The 21,350-nt window shown below is 43.0% G+C and overlaps 1 protein-coding gene across 1 annotated transcript in view; it reads left to right on the top strand.

Annotated features, from left to right (window-relative positions):
• Positions 1–16,069, top strand: part of PLCB4 (phospholipase C beta 4) — a 442,280-nt gene extending 426,211 nt beyond the window's left edge. The window contains exon 37 of the mRNA XM_030915446.1: positions 15,962–16,069. Within this exon, the coding sequence (XP_030771306.1) occupies positions 15,962–15,976 (15 nt within the window). The 3' untranslated portion in view covers positions 15,977–16,069. The remainder of the gene's footprint in view (positions 1–15,961) is intronic.
• Positions 16,070–21,350: the final 5,281 nt, after the last annotated feature.

Below are 21,350 nucleotides of genomic sequence, written 5' to 3'. Positions count from 1 at the left end.
AGCCCTACCAGGATAATCTCCCTTTTGATTACCTCAAAGTCAACTGGTTTGACTTATTATATCTGCAAAATTAATTGTATCTGCAAAATTCCCCCAACTATTTCAGGTAATACAACCTAATCAAGGAAGTTAAATTTATCAGATTCACAGTTCTGCCCATGCTTCATGGGAAGGGGTTATTCAGAGTACACGTACAAGGAGGTGAGAGTATTGGAGGCCATCTTAGATTTCTGCCTAAACACACATACACACACACACTCATAGTGCAGACCCCAAATATTAAAGTTAAATCTAACACGTTTATAGCATTTAGTGAGCTCTCTCATTTAATCTCCATGTTACAGGCAAATGGAGAACCTTATCACCGTTGTACAAATGTTGAATCCGAGGTCACAAAGCAACACCATAGAGATTAAAAAACAGAACCCATTTTTTCTCCTGTCTCTAAATTTCTCTTCTCTATAGAACCACCACGCTGTCATAGAGATCATCACATCCTATACTTAAAAAACGCCATCACTAAACCACCTGACATTTTGCAATGAACAAAGAGCATTTGTCAAAGGCACAATGTCATTTCATTGTCATGGCAACCTATTAGTACAGTTTTTAGCATTTCTGCTTCGAATGAGGAAATGAGTGAGCGGGCCCCTCAGCACAGTACTTAGCACAGTAAAGAACAAATAATACAGCCTGACCAACATGGTGAAACCCCGTCTCTACTTAAAAAAAAAAAATACAAAAATTAGCAGCTCATGGTGGCGGGCGACTGTAATCCTAGCTACTCAGGAGGCTGAGGCAGGAGAATCGCTTGACCTCGGGAAGCGGAGGTTGCAGTGAGTCAAGATCATGCCATTGCACTCCAGCTTGGGTAACAGAGCGAGACTCCATCTCAAAATAAAATAAATAAAATAAAATAAAATAAAATAAAATAAAATAAAATAAAAGAACAAATAATAAACTCCCCGCTTTTGGTGCTGTTATAAATTAATTTATGGATACCATCATACGAGGTGCTATGAAGAAAATATAAAGAAACATGATCCTTGCACTAGAAGGATTTATTTGTTGATAATACATTGGGACTTGATAAATCCCATGCATTCCCAACATTAATTAGATTTGGTTTAAATAATGCCAGTCAAAAAGGGAGTTCAGCAGGGTAATAAAATCTAAACAGAACTTTGCTTTTGAAAGTCTAGTCTATGGGTCAGAAAACTGTATATTCCACTGGCCAAATCTGGTCTCTCACCTGTTTTTATATGGCCCATGAGATAAGAATGGGTTTTATGTTTCTGTGGTTGGAAAAATGTTAAAAGAAAAACATTTGGTAATTCATAAAAATTATATGAAATTCGAATTTCAGTGTCCATAAAAAAATTGTATTGGAACACTGCCATGGTCATCCACTTAAATATGACCTGTAGTTGCATTTGCATTATGACAACAGGGTCAAAGATTTCTAACAGAGACCATATGACCTACAATGTCTAAAATGTTTGCTGTCTGGCCCTTTGCAAGGAAAGTTTGCCAGCCTTCAGTCTAGGCCACTTACCCCAGAGTAGAGAAGAGGGAAGGGATGAGGGTACAGAGGCAGAGTGGCAGGAACCCAACTCTTTAGCTTTAGGGGAGGAAAAGCAAAAAAGCCCCTTGGAGTCCTCAAAGACACAGGGTTTCTGAAGTCCAGGGCCAGGAAGTGGCAGAATCTCAGATGGTTCTGCTGCCTGACTGATTCCAGGCCTTGGTTTCTGCTGCTTTACGAACCTTTGTAGACAAAGGGAGCTGCCAGGAGTGAAGGCTTCCTTGGACCCAGCACTCTTGACCTTGCTGGGTTGGACAAGAGACAATGGCTACAGTGACTTCTGGGACTGAGGAGTGGGCACCTTCCCCACTCCCCAGGTGTTTACAAGCCCTAGTGTGATTGTGTGGTTCTGAAGAAGACAACAGTGATTTGGGATGTCACAGTGTGTGTTCTGCAAAAAGCAGAGCCTCAGACAAAAATCTGAGTGCAAGTATTTTATTTGGAAGGTGATCCCAGGAAATATAATGAGGGGTTGGGGGATGGAAGTAAAACAATAAGGAATAATTATGGAGAGTGTTACTGCTGTGGGCAATGGGCACAATCTCACTAGAGACAGCAGGATGGTGTAGCACACACCTCAGAATTGTCCCACCAGGGTGGAGACAAGGGGTATTTATCCATCAGCGTTCTCTTCTCTTTGGAAGGGAGTTTTTCTTGAGGGTAGTGACTCCCTAGTAGCTCCAACCAGCCCCTCATGGGTCAAGCAAGCTCCTGGAGCCAGAGAAGCCCTCAGGGAGAGAGCTGCATGTGCCGGAGGCAGGAAGACTTAGGCATGAATGAGATGGTACTAAAGTTAAGGGAGGTTGAGGAGACAAGGAAATATGAGTAGGGCACCAAAAGTGTCTACTGCAGTGAGCTCCCCTTCAGCCTTGGAAAGTTAGCAGCATTGGGAGAGAACATTCAAAGTAGACTTAATTTGTTTAAAAAAATAATGATACTTCCAGCTGCTGGAGTGTGCCAGATGTTCATATGTGTGCCTTAACTTTCCTGTTAGATAGCAGACTCCTCAATGTTATGCAGAAAGACACATTCTGAAGTTTTCTTAGTGGATTACTCGATAAAGAAAAAATATTAAGAGTTATTTGCTTCCTCTTTTCTTTCTCTCTGGCAATCTTCTGGTATGGATGGTATTCACAAGAAATAGAAACAACAAAAGTCCTGAATAATCAAAAATAAGGTACTCTTGAATGATCAAAATTAATTGCCAAAATCAGTGAGAGCTAACCAGCTCTGGATTATTATTTCCCATTTTAGGTATTCTAGCCATTAGGACAGAAAACATGAAAGGTACACAAATACTGTAATGTGTGTTATATTTTAGTAACAATAAAACCTCTAAAGGTATGACTGCACTGTGGGCTTTGTTTAATGATTAAAAAAAAAGAGAGATGGTAGCATTTCTAGTTGAAATTGAATCCAGTCAGCTTTCCAGATTTCAAAGGCTTTATAATGGAAGAAACAGTCCATAAGTGGGTCATGAACAATCTTGTCCATTAATCGTCCCAAGTCTAGCAGATATGCGTGCTGGGTGCCAAGAAAACCATGAGACTCTGTCTCAAAGACAGTGTGCCTTTCTAAATTTTCTTCTTAATGTGAAAGTCTAATATTTGGATTCAGTTATATTTTTCATTTGTATGAGAAAATGGACCCCACTCTAAGAGCAAGGATAAAGCAACACACCCAACCTTCAAGAGGCAAGAAGGATGCTTGGTAATCAGAGTCTCAGGTTTATACATTCAGCAATGCCCTCCCTGTTGATGTTCAAATACTCAAAGCTGCCATTGGAAATATAATGGGCATTTCAAACTTAACTTATTCAAATTAGAATTCCTGGTTTTTTTTGCCTACTCCTTCCCAGACTCAGGTTAAAACTCTCAGGATTATCTTTGATTAATGGCTTTCTCTTGTCCCCTTGGTATAATTGATAAGTATTATCAGCTCTTCCTCTAGCATATTTCTGAAATGGAATCACTTCTCAACACTACTGAGATAACCACCCTGGTTGTAACCAATGTCATCTCTTGCTTTGACCACTCTAACAGCTTCCTGGTTTCATTTCCATCCACTCTTGAGTTCCTGCAGTCCTCTCTGCACACAGTAGAAGAGTGATTTTCTTGAAGTATAAATCAGACTGATTGTGCAGCTCGTCTGTTTAAAATCCCCTAATGCTTCCCTCTGCACTAAAAATAAAGGCCAAACTCCTTTCCCAAGCCTATAAACCTTCATGTGATTCTGCCCCTGCTATTCTAGTTATCTATTGTTGCATAACAAACTATCCCAAAACTGAGTGCTTGAAGCAACAACGATTCATTATTTCTCATGGTATTGTAGGTTGACTGGCCTCAGCTAGCTAGTTCTTCTGCTCCACTTGGTATTGACTGGGGTCGCTTGTATGGCTGTGTTTGGTTGGGAACCCCACAGGGGCTGAAATGTGCAACATGGTTTTCCTGACACATCTGGTGCCTCAGTTGGGATGTCTGCCTGGGATGCTCGCTCCCTCTCCACATAGTCTCTCCACATTTAGTGGTCAAGTTCAAGTTTCTTTACCTGGATGCTGAATCTCAAGAGAGCAACAAAGGAAGCTGCCAGAATCGATTCTTAAAGCTTAGGCCACCACATTCCATTGGTCTATGCTATTGGTCAAATTAAGTCATAAGGTCAGCCCAGACTCAAAGGGGAGGGAAGAGAGACCCACCTCTTGATTGAAAGAAGGATATTAATATACAAGAATGGGAGAGATTTGGGGCAGCCACTTTGGAAATAACCTTCCATACCTACCTGCCTTTCCAATCTAGTTTCATATCAATCTACCCCAGTCGCACTGTGCATCTTTGTCATTCCAAAAGGTGCTGAGATAGCAAGTGCTAGTGTTTCCCACAATATCCTTCCACCCATCATCTTCCAGAATAGAACTGAATATCAGCTACGTTCATGGCTTCCCAGAATATATACTACATTTCCTAAGCTCCCTTGAAGCCAGGTATAAACATATGACCATATGATTCCATTCTGAGCAATGGAATAGTGTCCAGTGGAAGCCTTGGTGAACCCTCCTTAGGAGACAGCAGTGACCTATCTGTTGACCTCTTCCTCCTGTACCCTGTGTTCTTCGATGCTGATTGGACCTATGGGGACATGGAGAATGAATGTCTTGCCAGGCTGAAGAAGCCTCAGTCTCTGAGCCCACAGGATGGCCAACCAGCCCTGGAACAATGATCCCAGGATGTTTCTTTGAAGGAAATAGACTGCTAACATGTTTAAGCTACAGTTAGAAGGTGTTTTTCATCTTTCACAGTCACTTAATCCTTACTGCTGGGTGTTTGCAGTGGAGGGAATAGCAAGAGCAAAGGGCCCAGGGCTGGAGAGCATCCAGAATGGGAGCAGAGCCAAGGGGCTGAGTGATTGCAGAAGAGGCAAGGGTAGCCAAATCATGTGGAGCCTGATAGACCTGGCTTTTCCATCAGGGTGAAATGGGAAACAATTATAGAGTTTCAAAGAAGGAGTGACAAAGCCTTACCTACACTGTAGAATCCCTCTTGATCCCTTGTGCAGAACTGGCCATGGCAGCACCATGGCAGAAGGAGGGGCTGATTAGGAGGTACTTATCTAGATGAGAGAGAGTAGTGGCATAGACCAGGATGAGGGCAATGAAGATAGTGAGGAGTGGTCAGATCATGTGTCTAGTCTGAAGGGAGAGATGCCAGGATTTGCTGATAGATTGGATGGGATTTGGGCTATGATGGAATGGGAGATCAGTGATGGTCTACAAGCTTTTGGTCTGAGCAACTCCCAGCTACTTGGGAGGATTGCTTAAGCCCAGTAGTTCAAGGTTACAATTATCTATGACCATGCGACTGCACTCCAGCCTGGGTGACACAGCAAGACCCTGCCTCTAAAAGAGTGCTTTGCTCTTGCTGTTCCCTCCACTGGAAATGCCCAGCAGTAAGGATTAAGTGGCTGTAAAAGATGAAAAACACCTTCTAACTGTAGCTTAAATGCGTTAGCAGTCTATTTCCTTCAAAGAAACATCCTGGGATCATTGTTCCAGGGCTGGTTGGCCATCCTGTAGGCTCAAAGACTGAGGCTTCTTCAGCATGGCACGACGTTCATTCTCCATGTCCCCGTAGGTCCATTAAGGTTAACTGTTGCTAACTATAATGGAGTAGGTTGAGAAGGAACAGGGTGTTTTTTTGTTTTTTTTTGTTTGTTTGTTTGTTTTGTTTGTTTTTTTCAGGGGTGAGACATTTGGAGTTTGGTTTTGAACATTGTATTAGCCAGAGTTCTGGAGAAACAGAACCAACAGAAGGTGGAAAGAGAAAGATAGAGGTTTATTTTTAGGAATTGGCTCACACAGTTACAGAGGCTGGCGATTTCAAAATCGGCAAGAAAGCAGGAGTCTGGAGACCCGAGGAAGAGTTGATTACAGCTTGAGTCTGAAAGTAGCCTGGAGAAGAATCCCCACTTTCTCAAAGGACCTGAATCTTTTCTCTTACAGTTTTCAATTGATTGGATGAGGCCAACCCATATTATGGAGGGTAATCTGCTTTATTCCAAGTCTACTGATTTAAATGTTAATCACGTCTCATACCTTCATGCAATATCGAACCTGGTGTTTAACCAAACCTCTGAGCACCATAGTCTACCTAAGCTGACAGACAAAATTTACCATTAAGGCTGGGCATAGTGGCTCCATACCTGTAATCCCAGTGCTCTGGGAGGCTGAGGCAGGAGGATCACTTGAGCCCAGGAGTTTTGAGACCAGTCTGGCCAACACAGTGAGACCCTGTCCATAATTTTTTTTTTTTAGCACTGGTTGTGGTGTTGTGTGTCTGTAGACCCAGCTACTTGCAAGGATTGCCTAAACCCAGTAGCTCAAGGTTACAATGAGCTATGACCATGCATCTGCACTCCAGCCTGGGTGACAGAGCAAGACCCTGTCTCTAAAAAGAAAAAAACCCATTGTGGACATGTTTATTTATAAATGGTTTTATATACCCCAGTAGAGATGTTGAGTAGGTATTTGGCAAACATTTGAGATTATGAACATATTCATTTTGTTTAAAGAAACAAAACTGAATGACACAGTCAACTGAGTGAGTGTAGAACGTGGAATCTTCCAGATCCTCCCACTTTTTTGTGTGTGTTCTGACTGTCCTGTGACCTGGCCAGCTGCATGTTTAATCCCTGAAGGCTTAATTCAAACTGGGGCCTTGAACATTTCCATGCACTGATAAACTTGTTTGCATTGTTGCCCAATACTCTAAAAAGTCAAACATATTGTTAAACACATCGAAACTAGCCCCTGCCCTGAGCCAAATTTCTTAAACTTCCAGATAAACTTCATAACCCAACCCCCTCACTGGAGACATATCTGGGTAAAACATCCCTTGTATTACTGTCCCTCATAAGGAAGCTGTAGCACCCTCCCTATATAAATTCCTCTAAGAAACTCTGTGGAAATCAGCCTGGTATTTAGTGCTTTTTTGGAATCCCTACTGGCCCCATCTCAGAACACTCTGAGGCAGTCCCTTGTGGGAACTCTCCCGCCACCACTTTTGAAGCAACTCTAGCTGCAGATTCAGCCAGCTGGAACAGTAGGAAGAGACAAAAAGACATTTGAGGGTTGGTATTTCAATCTTAAGAGTTAGCACAGGCCAGGCATGGTGGCTCACACCTATAATCCTAGCACTTCGGGAAACCAAGGTAGGAGGATCACTTGAGCCCAGGAGTTTGAGATCAGTCTGGCCAACATAGGAAGACGCTGTGTCTACAAAAATAAAACAAAACAAAAAACTACTAGCCAGGTGTGGTGGCACATGCCTGTACTCCTAGCTACTTGGAAGGCTGAGATGGGAGGATCACTTGAGCCTGTGAGGTGGAGGCTGCAGTGAGCTGTAATTGCACCATTGCACTCCAGCTTGGATAGCAGAGAAAGTCCTGTCTCAAGAAAAAAAAAAAAAAAGTAATCACAAACGAGGAAGAGTCGCAAAAGGGAACTGTGAGGAAACCAGTGATTCGTAAGAAATATGAGAGTGAACTGTTCTGGAAGCCAATGAGCAAAGGACCTTGATAAGGAAATAATCAACGGTGTCAAATTTGGCTAAGTCAAGTACAACCTGAGAATTTGTCATTAAATTTGGCATCTTGGAAACCTGAAAAACCTCATGTATCAGTTTAGGTTGAACCCACGGAGAAGCAAAACCAGTAGGAGATATCTGTTAAGAGATTTACTGCATGGAACTGGCTTATGTGATTATGGGGGAATAAGTGGATAAGTCCAAATTCCATAGGCATTAGGAAGGACAGGCTGGGACTCTCAGGCTTCTGTTCACAAGCAGATTGTTTTTTTCTCCAGAGAATCCACAGCTCTGCTCTTAAGAACTTCAACTGATTGCATGAGGTCCACCAGATTATCTAAAATATCTCCCTTGCTTAAAGTCAATTGATAATAGACTTTAATAACAGCTGCAAAATATCTTCACAGCAGCACCCAAATTACGGTTTGATTTAATAAAATTTCCTAACCAAGTTGACACATCAAAGACCATCACACCTCAACAAGACCAACTTGAGTGGGTCCCAATTGAAGTGGGCTCAAAAGAATGGGGAGAAAACATGGAGATAGTGCTTATAGACAGTTATTTCAAAAAGTCATGCTATGAAGAGAAGCAGAGAAATGAATTGGTGACTGGAAGGTAATTGGATCATGGGTTAAATGGCTGAGGTAGAATTGAAGAGAAGACCATTAGTGGGGAGGAGCTTGAGGGACTGGAATTGGTGGGGTTAGAAAGCCACAGTTATGGATATTGAAACCACCAAGAGGAGGAAGAGGAGGAGGAGGAGCATCACAGAGACTGATCTTGAGTTGATAGCTAACATATTCAGAGAATGGGGCGTCACCCTTTGTTGGGATGGGAGTAACAGTACATGGTTACATGAGAAAAGGTAGTGGAGTTACAGTCTGATGACATCAGATATGAAGCTGGGAGAGAGGGGGCTGTCTTAGGGGGAAAATAAAACAGTAGTCTGGGAAAACAACAATGAAGATTAAAGGAGACACACACCCTTCAGACCCAGTGGCTCTAAAGTTTGGGAGGTTACAGCTCCCTCTTGAAAGGGCTGCGCAGAAAGCAGTGTCCCTTCATAGAGTACCCTGATCTGAGTTACAGCAAGCAAGGGAGAGGGATTTGCAGAAAAGAGGTTGCAGATTTCAGGAATTTTGCTGATGACTGTTCATGAGTTCCAGAAGATAAGTGGGGTGAGAGATGACATTCTTATGGGGGCTTTCAGAGCTATATAAGGAGGAGCTGAGGGCCTGTGCTCATGGAGGTCCCTGACAGGGTAGGGATAAAGGACACAGGAGAATAGTATGGATAGTTTCCAGATGGGTGATAGGGATGCTGTGGGTGCTGAGGAGCAGACAGGGGCAGGAGAGTCTTGGCAGCAGCACAATCAGTTCTAGGCCCTGTTTTCCCTTTCACTAATGGGGATATAAAAGCTGGGAGTAGGGGAGTTGTGTCCCAGCACTTAATCTTCCAGGCCTTAGTTTCCTTATGGGAACAGTAATCTGAGTGTTGGGATACAATGGAGACATTGTTCTTTAAAGAACCTGGTATAGACAAAAATTAGTATATTTGTTCTCTTTCAGTCTTAAAGAGTAAGAGGACATCTTGGACACAAGGAAAAGTGTTTGCTTTCCCCAGACTTAGGAAGCTATAGAAAAAATTCCTGCACTCTGCTTATTGCACATCATAATGAGGAAATGAAAAGCCCCTTGCTGCCCTCCTCCCTTCGAGGTCTCCATGCCTCATCTGAGCATATGCACCAAGGCTGAGTGTACAGCAGCACCTGAGCTGAGATGACTGATTGCCTCCTCCAGGCTCCCCCCAGGCCAGCAGTTCCTAAAGTGTGGTCCTTGGGCCTGCAGTATCAGAGTCACCTTGGAACCTATTAGAAATGCAAGTTCTCTTGCTGCACTCCAGTCCTATGGAATCAGAATCGCTGGGGAAGGAGCCCAACAATGTGCTTTAACAAACCCTGCAGGCGATTCTCATACTCATTCAAGGTTGAGAATCACTTCTTTAGACACAACACACATTTTGGTCACACAGAATAACCTCCAGTTTTCCTGCATTTTCATACTTTTATATCCCTGGACATTGATGCTTGAAGATCCTCTCCTGCAGTGGATCTGCCTCCCACACCCTTCTAGACCAGCTTGGTCATCACCTCCCCTGAAAGGCCCTTCCCAGCCAGGCTGAGGGAGACACGCTCTTCTCTGCATGCAGACAAAAATTCCTACCATCTTCTACTTGAGCATTTATTATATTGTTTCATAACTGTTTACTTGATCTCACTCTTGAAGACGTGGATTTTATCCTCCCATATTTAACATTTTAAATGCCTATTATGTTTTAAGACACTGGAGAACAAGAACTTTTTTAAAAAAAAAGATTGAGATCTTTATTCTAGTTAAAAGAACCAGACAAAGAATAATGTAAATGAATGTATTTCATCAGTTCTTACTCTGAATGAGTCCTGATCGATGGCATGCCATGGTTTAATTGGCAGTAACTTTTGCTTTTGTAATAGTACATAAAATAATGGTGTGGTTTACAATAATATGGAACCTTAAATCTGATGAAATACAGACTGTTAAGAAAGCAATATGTTCTAAGGAGAAAAACAAAGCCTGGACCAAGGGTGGGGGTAGAGAGAGGGTATCATTTGAAATAGGATGTCCAGGAGAGGCTTCCCTGAGAGGGTCCCATTTGAAGACAGACCTGAGTAAGGCAAGTGAGGAGTCCTAGGGATACAGAGGAGAGTAAGGGTGTGGGAAGAGCATTCAAGATAGAAGGAACAATAAGGACAGAGGTCCAAGGGCAAGAAAAATGGTATGTGTCTTGTTCATCTGTTTATAACAGAGCTTGGAGCAGTGTCTGATAAATACCCATAAATGTTTCTGTAACAGACCTCAACCATTGGTAATGTAGGGATACTTTTAGAACAGAATGATTACAATGTATTTCAACTTTATGCACGTGCTGGCATTAGTGACTCCTGGAAATAACAAAGCAATGTGATAGAGAAGCATAAATTCAGGAAATACTATTTTGCATCTGTGGTGTTGCAGGCCTTATGACAGGTGTTGGGGATACAGAAATATATTAAATATGGTCCTTGCCCTCAAGGAGTTCTCAACTAGTAGGAAACACAGAAAAATAACCACAATATAAAGCTATAAAGGTACAGTCACAGGTGTATGAAATGTACTGGTGTAGCCACATAAGAAGGAATAATATCTGTGTTTATTTATACTCCTGTCAAGCTCTATTTCAAATTTCATTCTCTTGGAAGGAAGTAATGAGCAGTCTGTTAGCAGTAATTGGGTTGGACTATTTGTCTCTGAGAATTACATCTACCATATGGTTTCCAATCTTGATCTTTTATCAAATCTCCAATTGCCAAGGTACTTTAGATTCCAGGTCATACATAGGACATTCTTAAGAAATGGGATATAAAACATGGCCTAAAGATTACATATTTTGCTACTACTATCATTTTTAAAATAATAATGCATCAAAGCACCTGAATGCTAGGACAAGATGCCCAACAAATGCAAATTGCTACTCTGTTGCTACTTGTGACACTTACAAACCCATAAAATGGATTTCCTCTGTCATCTTTTTTTTTTCTCTCTCTTTTTCTTTTTGAGATAGAGTGTCTCACTGTCACCCAGGCTGGAGTGCAGTGGCATGATCTCTGCTCCCTGCGACCTCCGCCTCCCAAGTTCAAGCAATTCTCCTGCCTCAGCCTCCTGAGTAGCTGGGATTACAGGCATCCGCCACCAGTCCTGGCTAATTTTTTTGTATTTTTAGTAGAGACTAGGTTTCACTATGTTGGCCAGGCTGGTCTTGAACTCTTGACCTCTTGATCCACCCACCTGGGCCTCCCGAAGTGCTGGGATTACAGGCGTGAGCCACTGCACCCAGCCTCCTCCATCATCTTTTAAAAGATGTGGAAGGTGAGCTGATTCCTAGCTGGCTTTAAGTGCAGCTGAGTCAAGTAATCAAAGTCCTATGGCCCTGATTTCTCTCTCTTAGTTCTGATTTTCTCTATGTTACTGGAAACTTTGTTTCCTCGTGGTGGAAACTCATGAAATAAAGTCTCCTTTTCTAAATGTACAGATCTTGTGATTTTTCCATTAACCCTCACTGCATATTTGTTCTTGATTAGATGTTGAAAAAAATATTTTGGATATATTTGGTTAATGAAAGTACATTATTAAAATTAATTTTACCTGTTTCTTTTTTTTACTTTTTAAAATGTACCTACCAGAATATTTTAAATTATGTTAAATTATGTGTGTCTTTCACATTGCATTTCTAAGGGACAGTGTTGCCATTGAGATTCTTGAGATACTCTGAGTCAACCATTCATTTTCCACCCTGGTTCTCAAAGTGTGGTCCCCTCTGACTTGAAGCATCAGCATTACTTAGGAACTTGTTAGATATACAAATACACCACCACACCTCAAACCTACAGAATCAGCATCTCCGGGTGGGATCAGAGCTGAGCACATCCTTCACACTAGTGCTTCTGAAACTGATGGACCTGGAATGGGATTACTGGACTTGGCAAAATTAACCTTTGCAAGAGGATCAGGTTTACTGAATTGCAAAGCAATTTAAAATATTGGTTTTTGTGCTAAAAAGTGTTCAAAACTAGACAAGAATACTGAAGCAAAGCAAGCTGTTATGCTCTGGAAGAGGACTTCTTGCCTTGGCGAGGGGTTTGGGTGATAGGGTGAGATAAATAAGTAATCAGGCCCTCTACCATTTAATTTAAAATGAGAGATTGTGAGATTTGACCTTATAAACTAGTATTTATTGAATTCGATTTTAAGCATTTGATTCTAAATCCTGACAAACACCCTTTGTGGTGGGCACTATTATCAACTTCATTTTATGGGTAAGGAAACTGAGGCACAGCAAAGTTAATTAGCCATACTTGGCTAATTAAGTATTGTTCAAGGCCATGCTTGCTGAAGTCAGAATGAATCAGGCTACAGAGAGCAGTGGGCTTAACACTACACATATTGTCTTACCCAGGTCTTAGCTAATCTAACTAATCTGTAAAGTGGATATTTCTACACTAGTCATTCCTGGCTGTCATTAAAATCACCTGGAGACACCTAAAACACACACTGCTGCCTAGGCTCCACCAAACTAGAGATTCTGATTCCATTGGTCTGAAGTGCATTCAGGAGTGCATAAGAGCCCCCCAGGACCTCCAGAATAGCTCCCACGTGACAGATGATGAAGAGGAGCCTGGGAGGAACAGGGTTGAACAGGTTGTCAATGGCTAAACTCAGGTTCTGTAAATGAGGCAAAGGCTTCTCCAACCGGACTGTGCACAGTCCTTGGATATCTCTCAGATGCAGGTTCCTATGCAGTAGGGCTAGGTGAGGCCTGCAATCCTGCAGTCTCCAGGGGACAGTGATGTTACTGGTCTCAGAACCAGCTTTGGGTTTTGGGCAGCACTTTGTCAGATGCCCTGAACCATGTGGTGTTTCCTGGCCCGCTAGAGAGCTGCGGCTTTCCTGACAGTCTGGTCTGTGAGAGCATATTCTGCTGAGGTGCACCCAAATTTGGGATTCTTTAAGATCCCAGGTTTGAGATCTGTTCAGTGCTCTCCAAGACCCAACCAAGGAGGAAGGCCTTGGAGCGGAGTCCAAGTTCCACTTCTTGAGATGGAGAAAGATTCTGGGAAGCTGAAAGGAAAAAACTCTTAGTTACTGCCCAGAGGCAGGAATCCCCGCATCACCACCCTTCTCCAGTTCATCTGCTCACCTGTCACCCAAACTTAGCCTGGGGCTTCCCACTCTTCTCATTCCCTCTGACTCCCGCTTGAGCCCTGGGGCGGGGTGTCAGGACAGGGACGTGCAGCCTCTCCTTCCCAGGGGATACACGACTTTCTTCGTCTTGTTGGAGGGTCAGACAGAAGGAATTCAAGCATTTCGATGCGCATTTCCCACTCACCCTTCTACAACCCTCCCTCACCACTGCCCCGACTTTCAACACCTGTTCTGCCTCCTTGCTCCAAACTGGTTGCTGTGGCACGGGGTTGGCCCTTAGCTTCGCAGTGCCCCGAGGCTCGGGGCGAGCACCGGACCAGAGCCCAAGTACTCAGTCCACGGGGAGATGCGGACTTTAGGTGGACCCGGAATGGAAGGAAGGTTTTTGCGGCCCGCTTGCCCCCAGGGCTCTTTCCAGGACTTGGAAGGGCGAGTCCTTTGCTTCCGCAGCCTTCGGTGGGAAAAGATGCCACGTGGCGCAGTGCGGGCGGACTCAGAGGCCCCAGGCGCCCCCGGGAACTGCCACTGCACTCAGGGCCCGCGCGCGGTCCATGGCGACGAGGGGCGCGGCGCCTGTGCTCAGACCATAAAATGGAAAAACGGATCATAACCTCGCGATGAGGGGAAATTAGTTTTTTTTCCTCTAAGAAATGTGTCCTTCCCTAACCAAAATCCGGCACCTAGGGCCGCCTACCCCTCTGTCCGTGAGCCCACCCTCTCCCTGCCGGTACAGCCATCCCAGGTTTCGGCCCATCAAGTCGGGAAATGAGATGATCCATCAGCGCCGGGCTCCCAGGAGCTGCAGCTGGCCCCAAGTGCGTGGCCAGAGGCGTCCCCCATCTGCGCGCGTCTCCAGAGTCACCCGGGAATAACTGCCCCACCGCCGCCGCCGCCAGGGCTCCCGACCTCCGCGCGACCCGTATTAGCTCGCTTTGCCTGCTGTGGCTTTGCTGCTCTGGGCTATAAGGCTGGGCTGGCTTGGGTTGAGACTCCGGAGGCTGCAGGCGAGGCGTTGGCTATAAACTTCCATAGACCCTGCGGTTTCGCTGAAGAAGAGGAAAAACATTGGCCCCGGAGAATTAGATAATCCTGGAGAGGAAATAGATTTGGGCCTAGAGCCTGCGGAGTTAGGTGCCCAAGCGGGGCTGCTGGGCCAAGGGACACCTCTGGTGGACAGCAGAGGCCTGGGGGATCTCACAAGCTGGGGCAAGGCTGGGGCACCCCTAAATCTGCTTTTAAGTTGAAACAACCCTAATGGTCACCTTGGAGAAAAAAGTAACCGAACGGGGTGTTTTCATACTCTTATTTTGAGGGACTGTTGAAAAAATCCCCAGGGCGTTTATCAGGTGTGGGGCTTCCCAGAGTTCGTATCTGGCCCTCACTGGACCAGGGGAGAGAGGCCGGGGACAGGCCACCCTTAAGCGCAGCCAGACACGGGGGTCTTACCTCCCGCCTGAGGCGTCGGCAGCGCACCTGGCTGGCTGCTGGACCAGGACATGCGGGGGTGCCCACCGGAGTTCCCAAGCAGCCTCAGCAGCGGAGACCTTCCCCGGGGGGCGGGCCTGCGGTTTGTCTCGCGTTTAGGCGGAATACTGTAGTTTTCTTCCAGTTCCGATCTAGGGTGGAGAAGTCCTTTCTCCCGCGCCCTCATGCCCAGATTGGGGAATGAGAGGACAGCAGAAAAAAAGTCCTAACATAGCCCAGAGCCTCCGGCAGCTTTGGGCGCCTGGAGGGGTTGGAGGTAGGAGGAGGTGTGAATTTCAGTACCTCTTCTCTGGGCATAGAGCTTAGCTTAGCGAATAGGGACCCTACAGAGGGAACACCAATGAGTCAGTCCACCTTCTCTCCTGGTCCTGGGACCCGAACCCATTCGTTTCCAGGGCTCGCGCCAGCCCCGCGCGGGGATACCACTTCCTCTGGGTACGCGCCTGGGCTGTCTCCGCGCCGTTGGAGCCTAGTTGGCAGTCTCTGCTTCGATCTCCTCTGAGCGAGCAGAATCTATTGTCTGTTTGGAAAATCTCGTACAGGTCCTGGGGTTGTCCCAGGACCAAATTGCAGCAAGGATCCCCGCGCGCCCCTGGCCCTGGAACGCAACATCCTCCCCATTTTACCCGGAGGCTAGACTGTTGGGGCTTGTCGGGGGAGTTTCCCTCGGCACGGATATTGTGCTGGCGGTTTAGAAAAGAAAAAGAAAAAAAGAGAAGCGAAGCCTCTGTAACCTGGTCTCCTCCCTCTCCTCTGTTTAATACCCTGCCTCTCCTAGTAGTCTCCAGGCTTTTCTCTGGACAAGGTAGGGACCCGAGAAGCCCGCGGCCAGTGATCACCAGGGTCTGCCTCATCGCCCATCCTCCCCGCCCCAGAGCAAGGTTGGTAGAGGCTTCCTGGGGCAAAAGAGCTCCAAAGAAAGTCTCAGAGGAGCCAAGACACGCTAACTTTCGTCCCCGTTTAAAATTGTCAGACAAGTAAAAACAGTAAGTAACTAAGGGAACAATGGACTCTTGTGACATATGTAACTCTTCTAGGTAACCGAACACTAAAGACCCCGTGGTTCCTGTCGCCATGGCCCGAACATACTCAGCTCCAGCCCCTGGACTGACCTCTCTCCCTGAGCTTTGGAGCCGGTGTGGACCTTGCCTTTGCAAGTAGGCTTGAGTTTTATCATCCACCGCTATACCCGGAGCAGCTGCTCGAATGTGCCAAAGAATCCAACTCCGGTGCAAAGCGCTGACGTCTTTCCTAGGCTGAGGACATCGCTAGGCAGGGGTGCAGGCAGCGAAGCGCCCAACAGTAGAGTGCATCTTCCTTCCTGCCGGCAGAGGCTGTCAAGTCTGGAGTCCGCAGTGGGCTCACGTGCCAGCCCAAGGATACTGAGCCACGAGCAACCAGGCCACCTACCGCCGCGCCATCCAAAGGTAACGCCACAGACCATGGTCCATGTGTCCTGAGCAACGCACACTTCTTGCATGTTCAGATATTAAATTTTAATAATTAAATTCCGAGTACCCACCCACATCATCCAAAGGATATTGCTCAGATTACTTCCCTACTGAAATCACTCAGAGGCTTGGGGCATGTAGTCCTGGAGCGATCCTTTAGGAAAGATATATCGAAGACCAGAGAAGTGAAGCCACTCCTTCCAGATGTTGTCGCTAATAGAGTAATACAGTCATAACTAACATATCGCTTCTTAGACTCCCATCCCATTCACCTTTCCAATACACTCTCCCCTTTCGACTACCTTGTTACTAAAACATCTTGCTACGCTTTCACAATGAGAGAGAGAGAGAGAGAGAGAGAGAGAGAGAGAGAGAGGAAGTCCTAAACTTACATCAGAGCACCCCAGGGAATTCCAGGACTCCAGCTACAATGCCAGCAAAGCTTCAATAGGAGACAGTGGACTCTGGACTCCACTCTCACCCTCCTTCCCAAAGGCCATTAATATAAATTTTCCTTAGTTCCAAACACATCTTCAAGTTAATATGCAGATAACTTCAGATAGACAATTAAAAGAGTAACTTGGCCGGTCGCGGTGGCTTACACCTGTAATTCCAGCACTTTGGGAGGCCAAGGCAGGCAGATCATGAGGTCAGGAGTTCGAGACCTGCCTGGCCAACATAGTGAAATCCCATCTCTACTAAAAATACAAAAAATTAGCCAGTCATGGTGGCACACACCTGTAGTCCCAGCTACTCAGGAGGTTTGAGGCAGGAGAATACTTTGAATCCAGGAGGCAGAGGTTGCAGTGAGTAAAGATTGTGCCACTGCACTCTAGCCTGGGCGACAGAGTGAGAGTCTCAAAAGAGAGAGAGAGAGAGAGAGAGAGAGAGAGAGAGAGAGAGAGAGAGAGAGAGATAAACTAATCAAGGGAACAGTGAACTCCTGTGATATCTCAGAGATTTTTAGGGTACTGCTTTGTCACAGAATTCAGGTAGCAAAATATGTTAAATGAGCCACAGCTTGTCTAACCTTAGGCCTATTGTGACAGATGCTATTTCTTGGAGAACAGACTTATTAAAGATTTTTAAAAATCCTCAAATGAGTTTTAATTCAACCTTACAGAAAGGTCCCCTGCCCATAAGTTAACAAGGTTTTCCTCACTGCTGAGATAGCAGAGTGAATTGTGTATCACTGAGCAAAAATGTAAGACTGACCAAAACAGTTAACTAATCACGGATTCAAAAGACAAAAATGATTTATTTGCTACTGAAATTTTGAGGAATGATTACCTGGCCCCTCACCATTTACTTATTCAGGGTTTACTATAAGGATGCTGTTCTCTATATTCCCCATGCTGAAGGCAATTCTTCTAAATGAACTCATAAATGATATGTTTTTCAGGACTTAGTGTGAACATAGCCAATAAAAAGGCCATCATTCTGGTGGTTTGTTTCCTCTACTGGTTACCCTTATTGCAGAAATAACCGTTGTTTCATTAGAGTAGATGCAGGAGACACCAAAGAAGCACTAGGATGAGGGAAATTATACCAAGGGCATGCAGACTGAGTGCATTGGAGCCTAAACTCAATTTTCCTATACTTCCCAAAGATTCTAGAGCTTAGCAATGTATGCGCAAAATATTCTGGTGCATACATTGCTCATGCAGACACTTATTTTTGTACTCTTTGCTCTGGATCTAAACCCTTGTGGGATAGAAACTGAAAAATAATTCTTGTGCATACATTTATTTTTCAGTTTCTCTCCCACAAGGGTTTAGATCCTAGAAAGCGTTGCAAAGGTCTTCGAAGGCAATGATTAAATGAAATAATTGTTCTATGAGAAACTGAACACAAGAAAAGGTTTTGGTGAGTAGAAAGTCTGGCTTAACAGCTGTGTGCATCTTGCTTATTTAAATTATTTCTGCTTCTGTTATTCGTGTGTGCTTCCATTGTCTGCGTGTAGGTTGCAGAGGGATGGCTTGGTGTCTGTGGGGACAACAGAGCAAGGAGTACATTTTTACACTTTAATGTAAAGTGGACTGAAATGCCAATAAACCAAATTTCAGCTGCAACAAAGCCCAGCCTTTTCCTTTTGACGCTCATGAATATGCCTTTCTCACTAGTATTGTTCACTAATTTTCGTAATTTGTTTCTTGATTCTACAAAAACAAGTCAATTGCTTGCACAACCAAGTATAAAAAGATGCCTCTAACAACTTGAAAAGTTGAATTTTATTTAGAATAAATTTTGCATATGCCATTCTTTTACATATGCCATATGTGGGTAAATTATCAAATAAGGAAATAAAATAGGGGTTCTATAGTACATAAGGCATTGTGAATTTAGGGCCTAATTTGCTTTTTATTGCAAATGGATAAATATGGACGGATGAAGAGTTACATCTTTGCATTGATTCCCTATTCAATATATTTCTTCTATCTGCATCCTTCCTTCCACCCTACATCAGTTTGTCAACTTCTTTCAAGACTCACCTTCTCCAAGAGGCCTTTTTTGGTCAATTTCAACCGCTCTCCCACTTGGGATGCCTGTCTTACTTTTTTCCCCTAAACATTTATGCAGACACTGTGCCAGGCTAACTGGCGTCTTTATGTAGATTCTTATTTTTTCTCATCCAAATTGAAAGTTCTAGACAGGGGCCTCTTCTTGCACTTTTATAAAGCAGCAACCACTCAATGGCATGAGATTCATAAAGGCTAATTCAGTAAGTATCTATATGAATGGAAAAACAGCCTTTGAAGGACCTAGAGGATCTAGAGGAGATCCCAAATCCAGTGTATTTAGGTCACATTGCACCGTAACAGTTTCTATTGACCACCAACAGCAATAATAAAATTTGACACAGTCACCACCTATGCAGGTGTACATATTTATGTCGATTTCTCCTACCATCTTTTAGACTAGAGAAATGAAAAATAGAACAAATTCTGGGAAACATTGTTAATATATTAAAATGCAATTTAATGGTAAATTTTGCTCCTTAATCACCTCTTTGCTTATTTTAGAGAACCAAAGACTTTTTTTCAGAATGATTAGAAAGATATTTAATTAATGTAGGTGAAAGTTGTAGGTATAATGACCCAACTCCTATTGCAATGTATCACAGTGGATAAGATGATAAATTAATGGGCATTTGTTAGCCATGTTTAAGATTAAACATTAAAAAGTCATTGAACTGATTGTGCTTTGCAAATAATCCTCCCCCCAAAAAGGGTTAAAATTGCTTCCTTTCGTTTTTCAACTCATTTGAGTACTCTAGGGTACACTCTCCAGTGTCAACGAAGAGATCATTTATATCAGGTATAATTTTCAAAGGAACAACCATCTGATCTGTAAATCAACTACAACATTTTAGGATCAATGACCAATGCTACTACTCATTTAATCTTTTATCATTAAGGCAGATAACAATTAATTCAGTTGATCTTTTAGCAACTTATGTAATGAAGATATCTGCAAAAACATGTCGCAAGAGAAATTGTCATAATCTCTTATAGGTATCTCTCCTACTTGTGTAATGATAAATATCTTTTGGTTTTCAAAACATCAAGCATACCAGAAGTAGTACATATTCGGTTAATGTTTACAGATCTATTTGTAATTTGTTTAGAATGCTTTTATATTCATTGGCCCATTTGGTCTAACTAGCCATCCTCTGAGTTATTTTACCAATTTTACAGGTGAGAAAAAATAAAATCTTTAGAAGATCACAAAAGTAATAAGTAGTGAATCCTGAACTGAAATCTACTAATTTCTGTCCTCATAAAATACTGGGGAGAGAGAGAGAGAGAGAGAGAGAGAGAGAGAGAGAGAGAGAGAGAATAAATACTTCATTACACGTCTCATTGTTTTCCAGTTTTACATTACTGCAGGAAAATAAGTGATTAATAATAATTACTAACATGAAAAAATGTAACACATACAAATGTTATATCTTCCACTTTCAACTGATAAGAATTGACCTTATATCAATCTTCTGTATAAAATCATTTCTGTTAAGTTCTCCTGTAAAATTTGCACCAATTCTATATATAATCATCTTTGTAAAGCTCTTGAGAAATGTTTGGATGAAACACTGAAATACAAACATGAAAGTCAAAATGTCAAAATATAGTATCAATTTTAATATTACTTTATAATTTGAATTGCTAGTGATGTAATGATTGATATAGGAATATGTTTGAAAGCCAAAGCATTATATAGATACTTTGTGGCAGATATGTTAGAAAGAATGTGATTATATTTAAAACAGCATTCTATAAATTTCAAGAATGTGAATTAATGATAGAGATTTCAGGTTTCAGATTATTATTTGATATTGAATGAAGATTTTTATGGAAATCAAAATATGGAGTAAAAATATTATGTAAGGAGAAATGAAGATAATCTTTACAGAGTTAAAGCATGTGATTTTTGTATTTTAATTCTAACTGACCATGTGATATTTGGGAAGGTCATTTAATTTAGTTGAGCCTCAGTTTGGGGGTATGTAAAACCACAGTAACTCGTATCTTTCCTTGCCTACCTTCTAAGATTGGAGAGAATCAAATTAGATAATGCAGGTGAAATACTTTGCAATTTTCCCTTTAATATGACGTTTTATAACATTATATTACTGATACAACATTTATTTGCATCATGAAATATCTTCTAAGGAATAAAACATTTGGACATCACTACAATTGATGAGGACTGCATGTGTATTTTTGAAAGCTGTATTCTGATTCATAGAGCAAAAATAAAAAATAAGCAAGCTACCAAACATGTAAATATAGGAATTAGCCCAGTAATATTTGTTTTTCTGTTCCACTAGAGGCTTAGAGTAGTATCAGTGTGTGTTTTGCTTACATAACCATGTGACATTATCTAGGGCATAATTCTAAAATTTCTCTCCTAAGAGATACTAGATAACTCTCAAAAACTTCTGATTTGCTTGCATCCCTTCTTGGCAGAGTGG

Source organism: Rhinopithecus roxellana, chromosome 13, assembly GCF_007565055.1.
Source record: "Rhinopithecus roxellana isolate Shanxi Qingling chromosome 13, ASM756505v1, whole genome shotgun sequence".
Lineage (NCBI taxonomy): Eukaryota > Metazoa > Chordata > Mammalia > Primates > Cercopithecidae > Rhinopithecus > Rhinopithecus roxellana.
The sequence above is the reverse complement of the archived record's forward strand: the minus strand, read 5'-3'. Positions and strand labels throughout refer to the sequence as shown.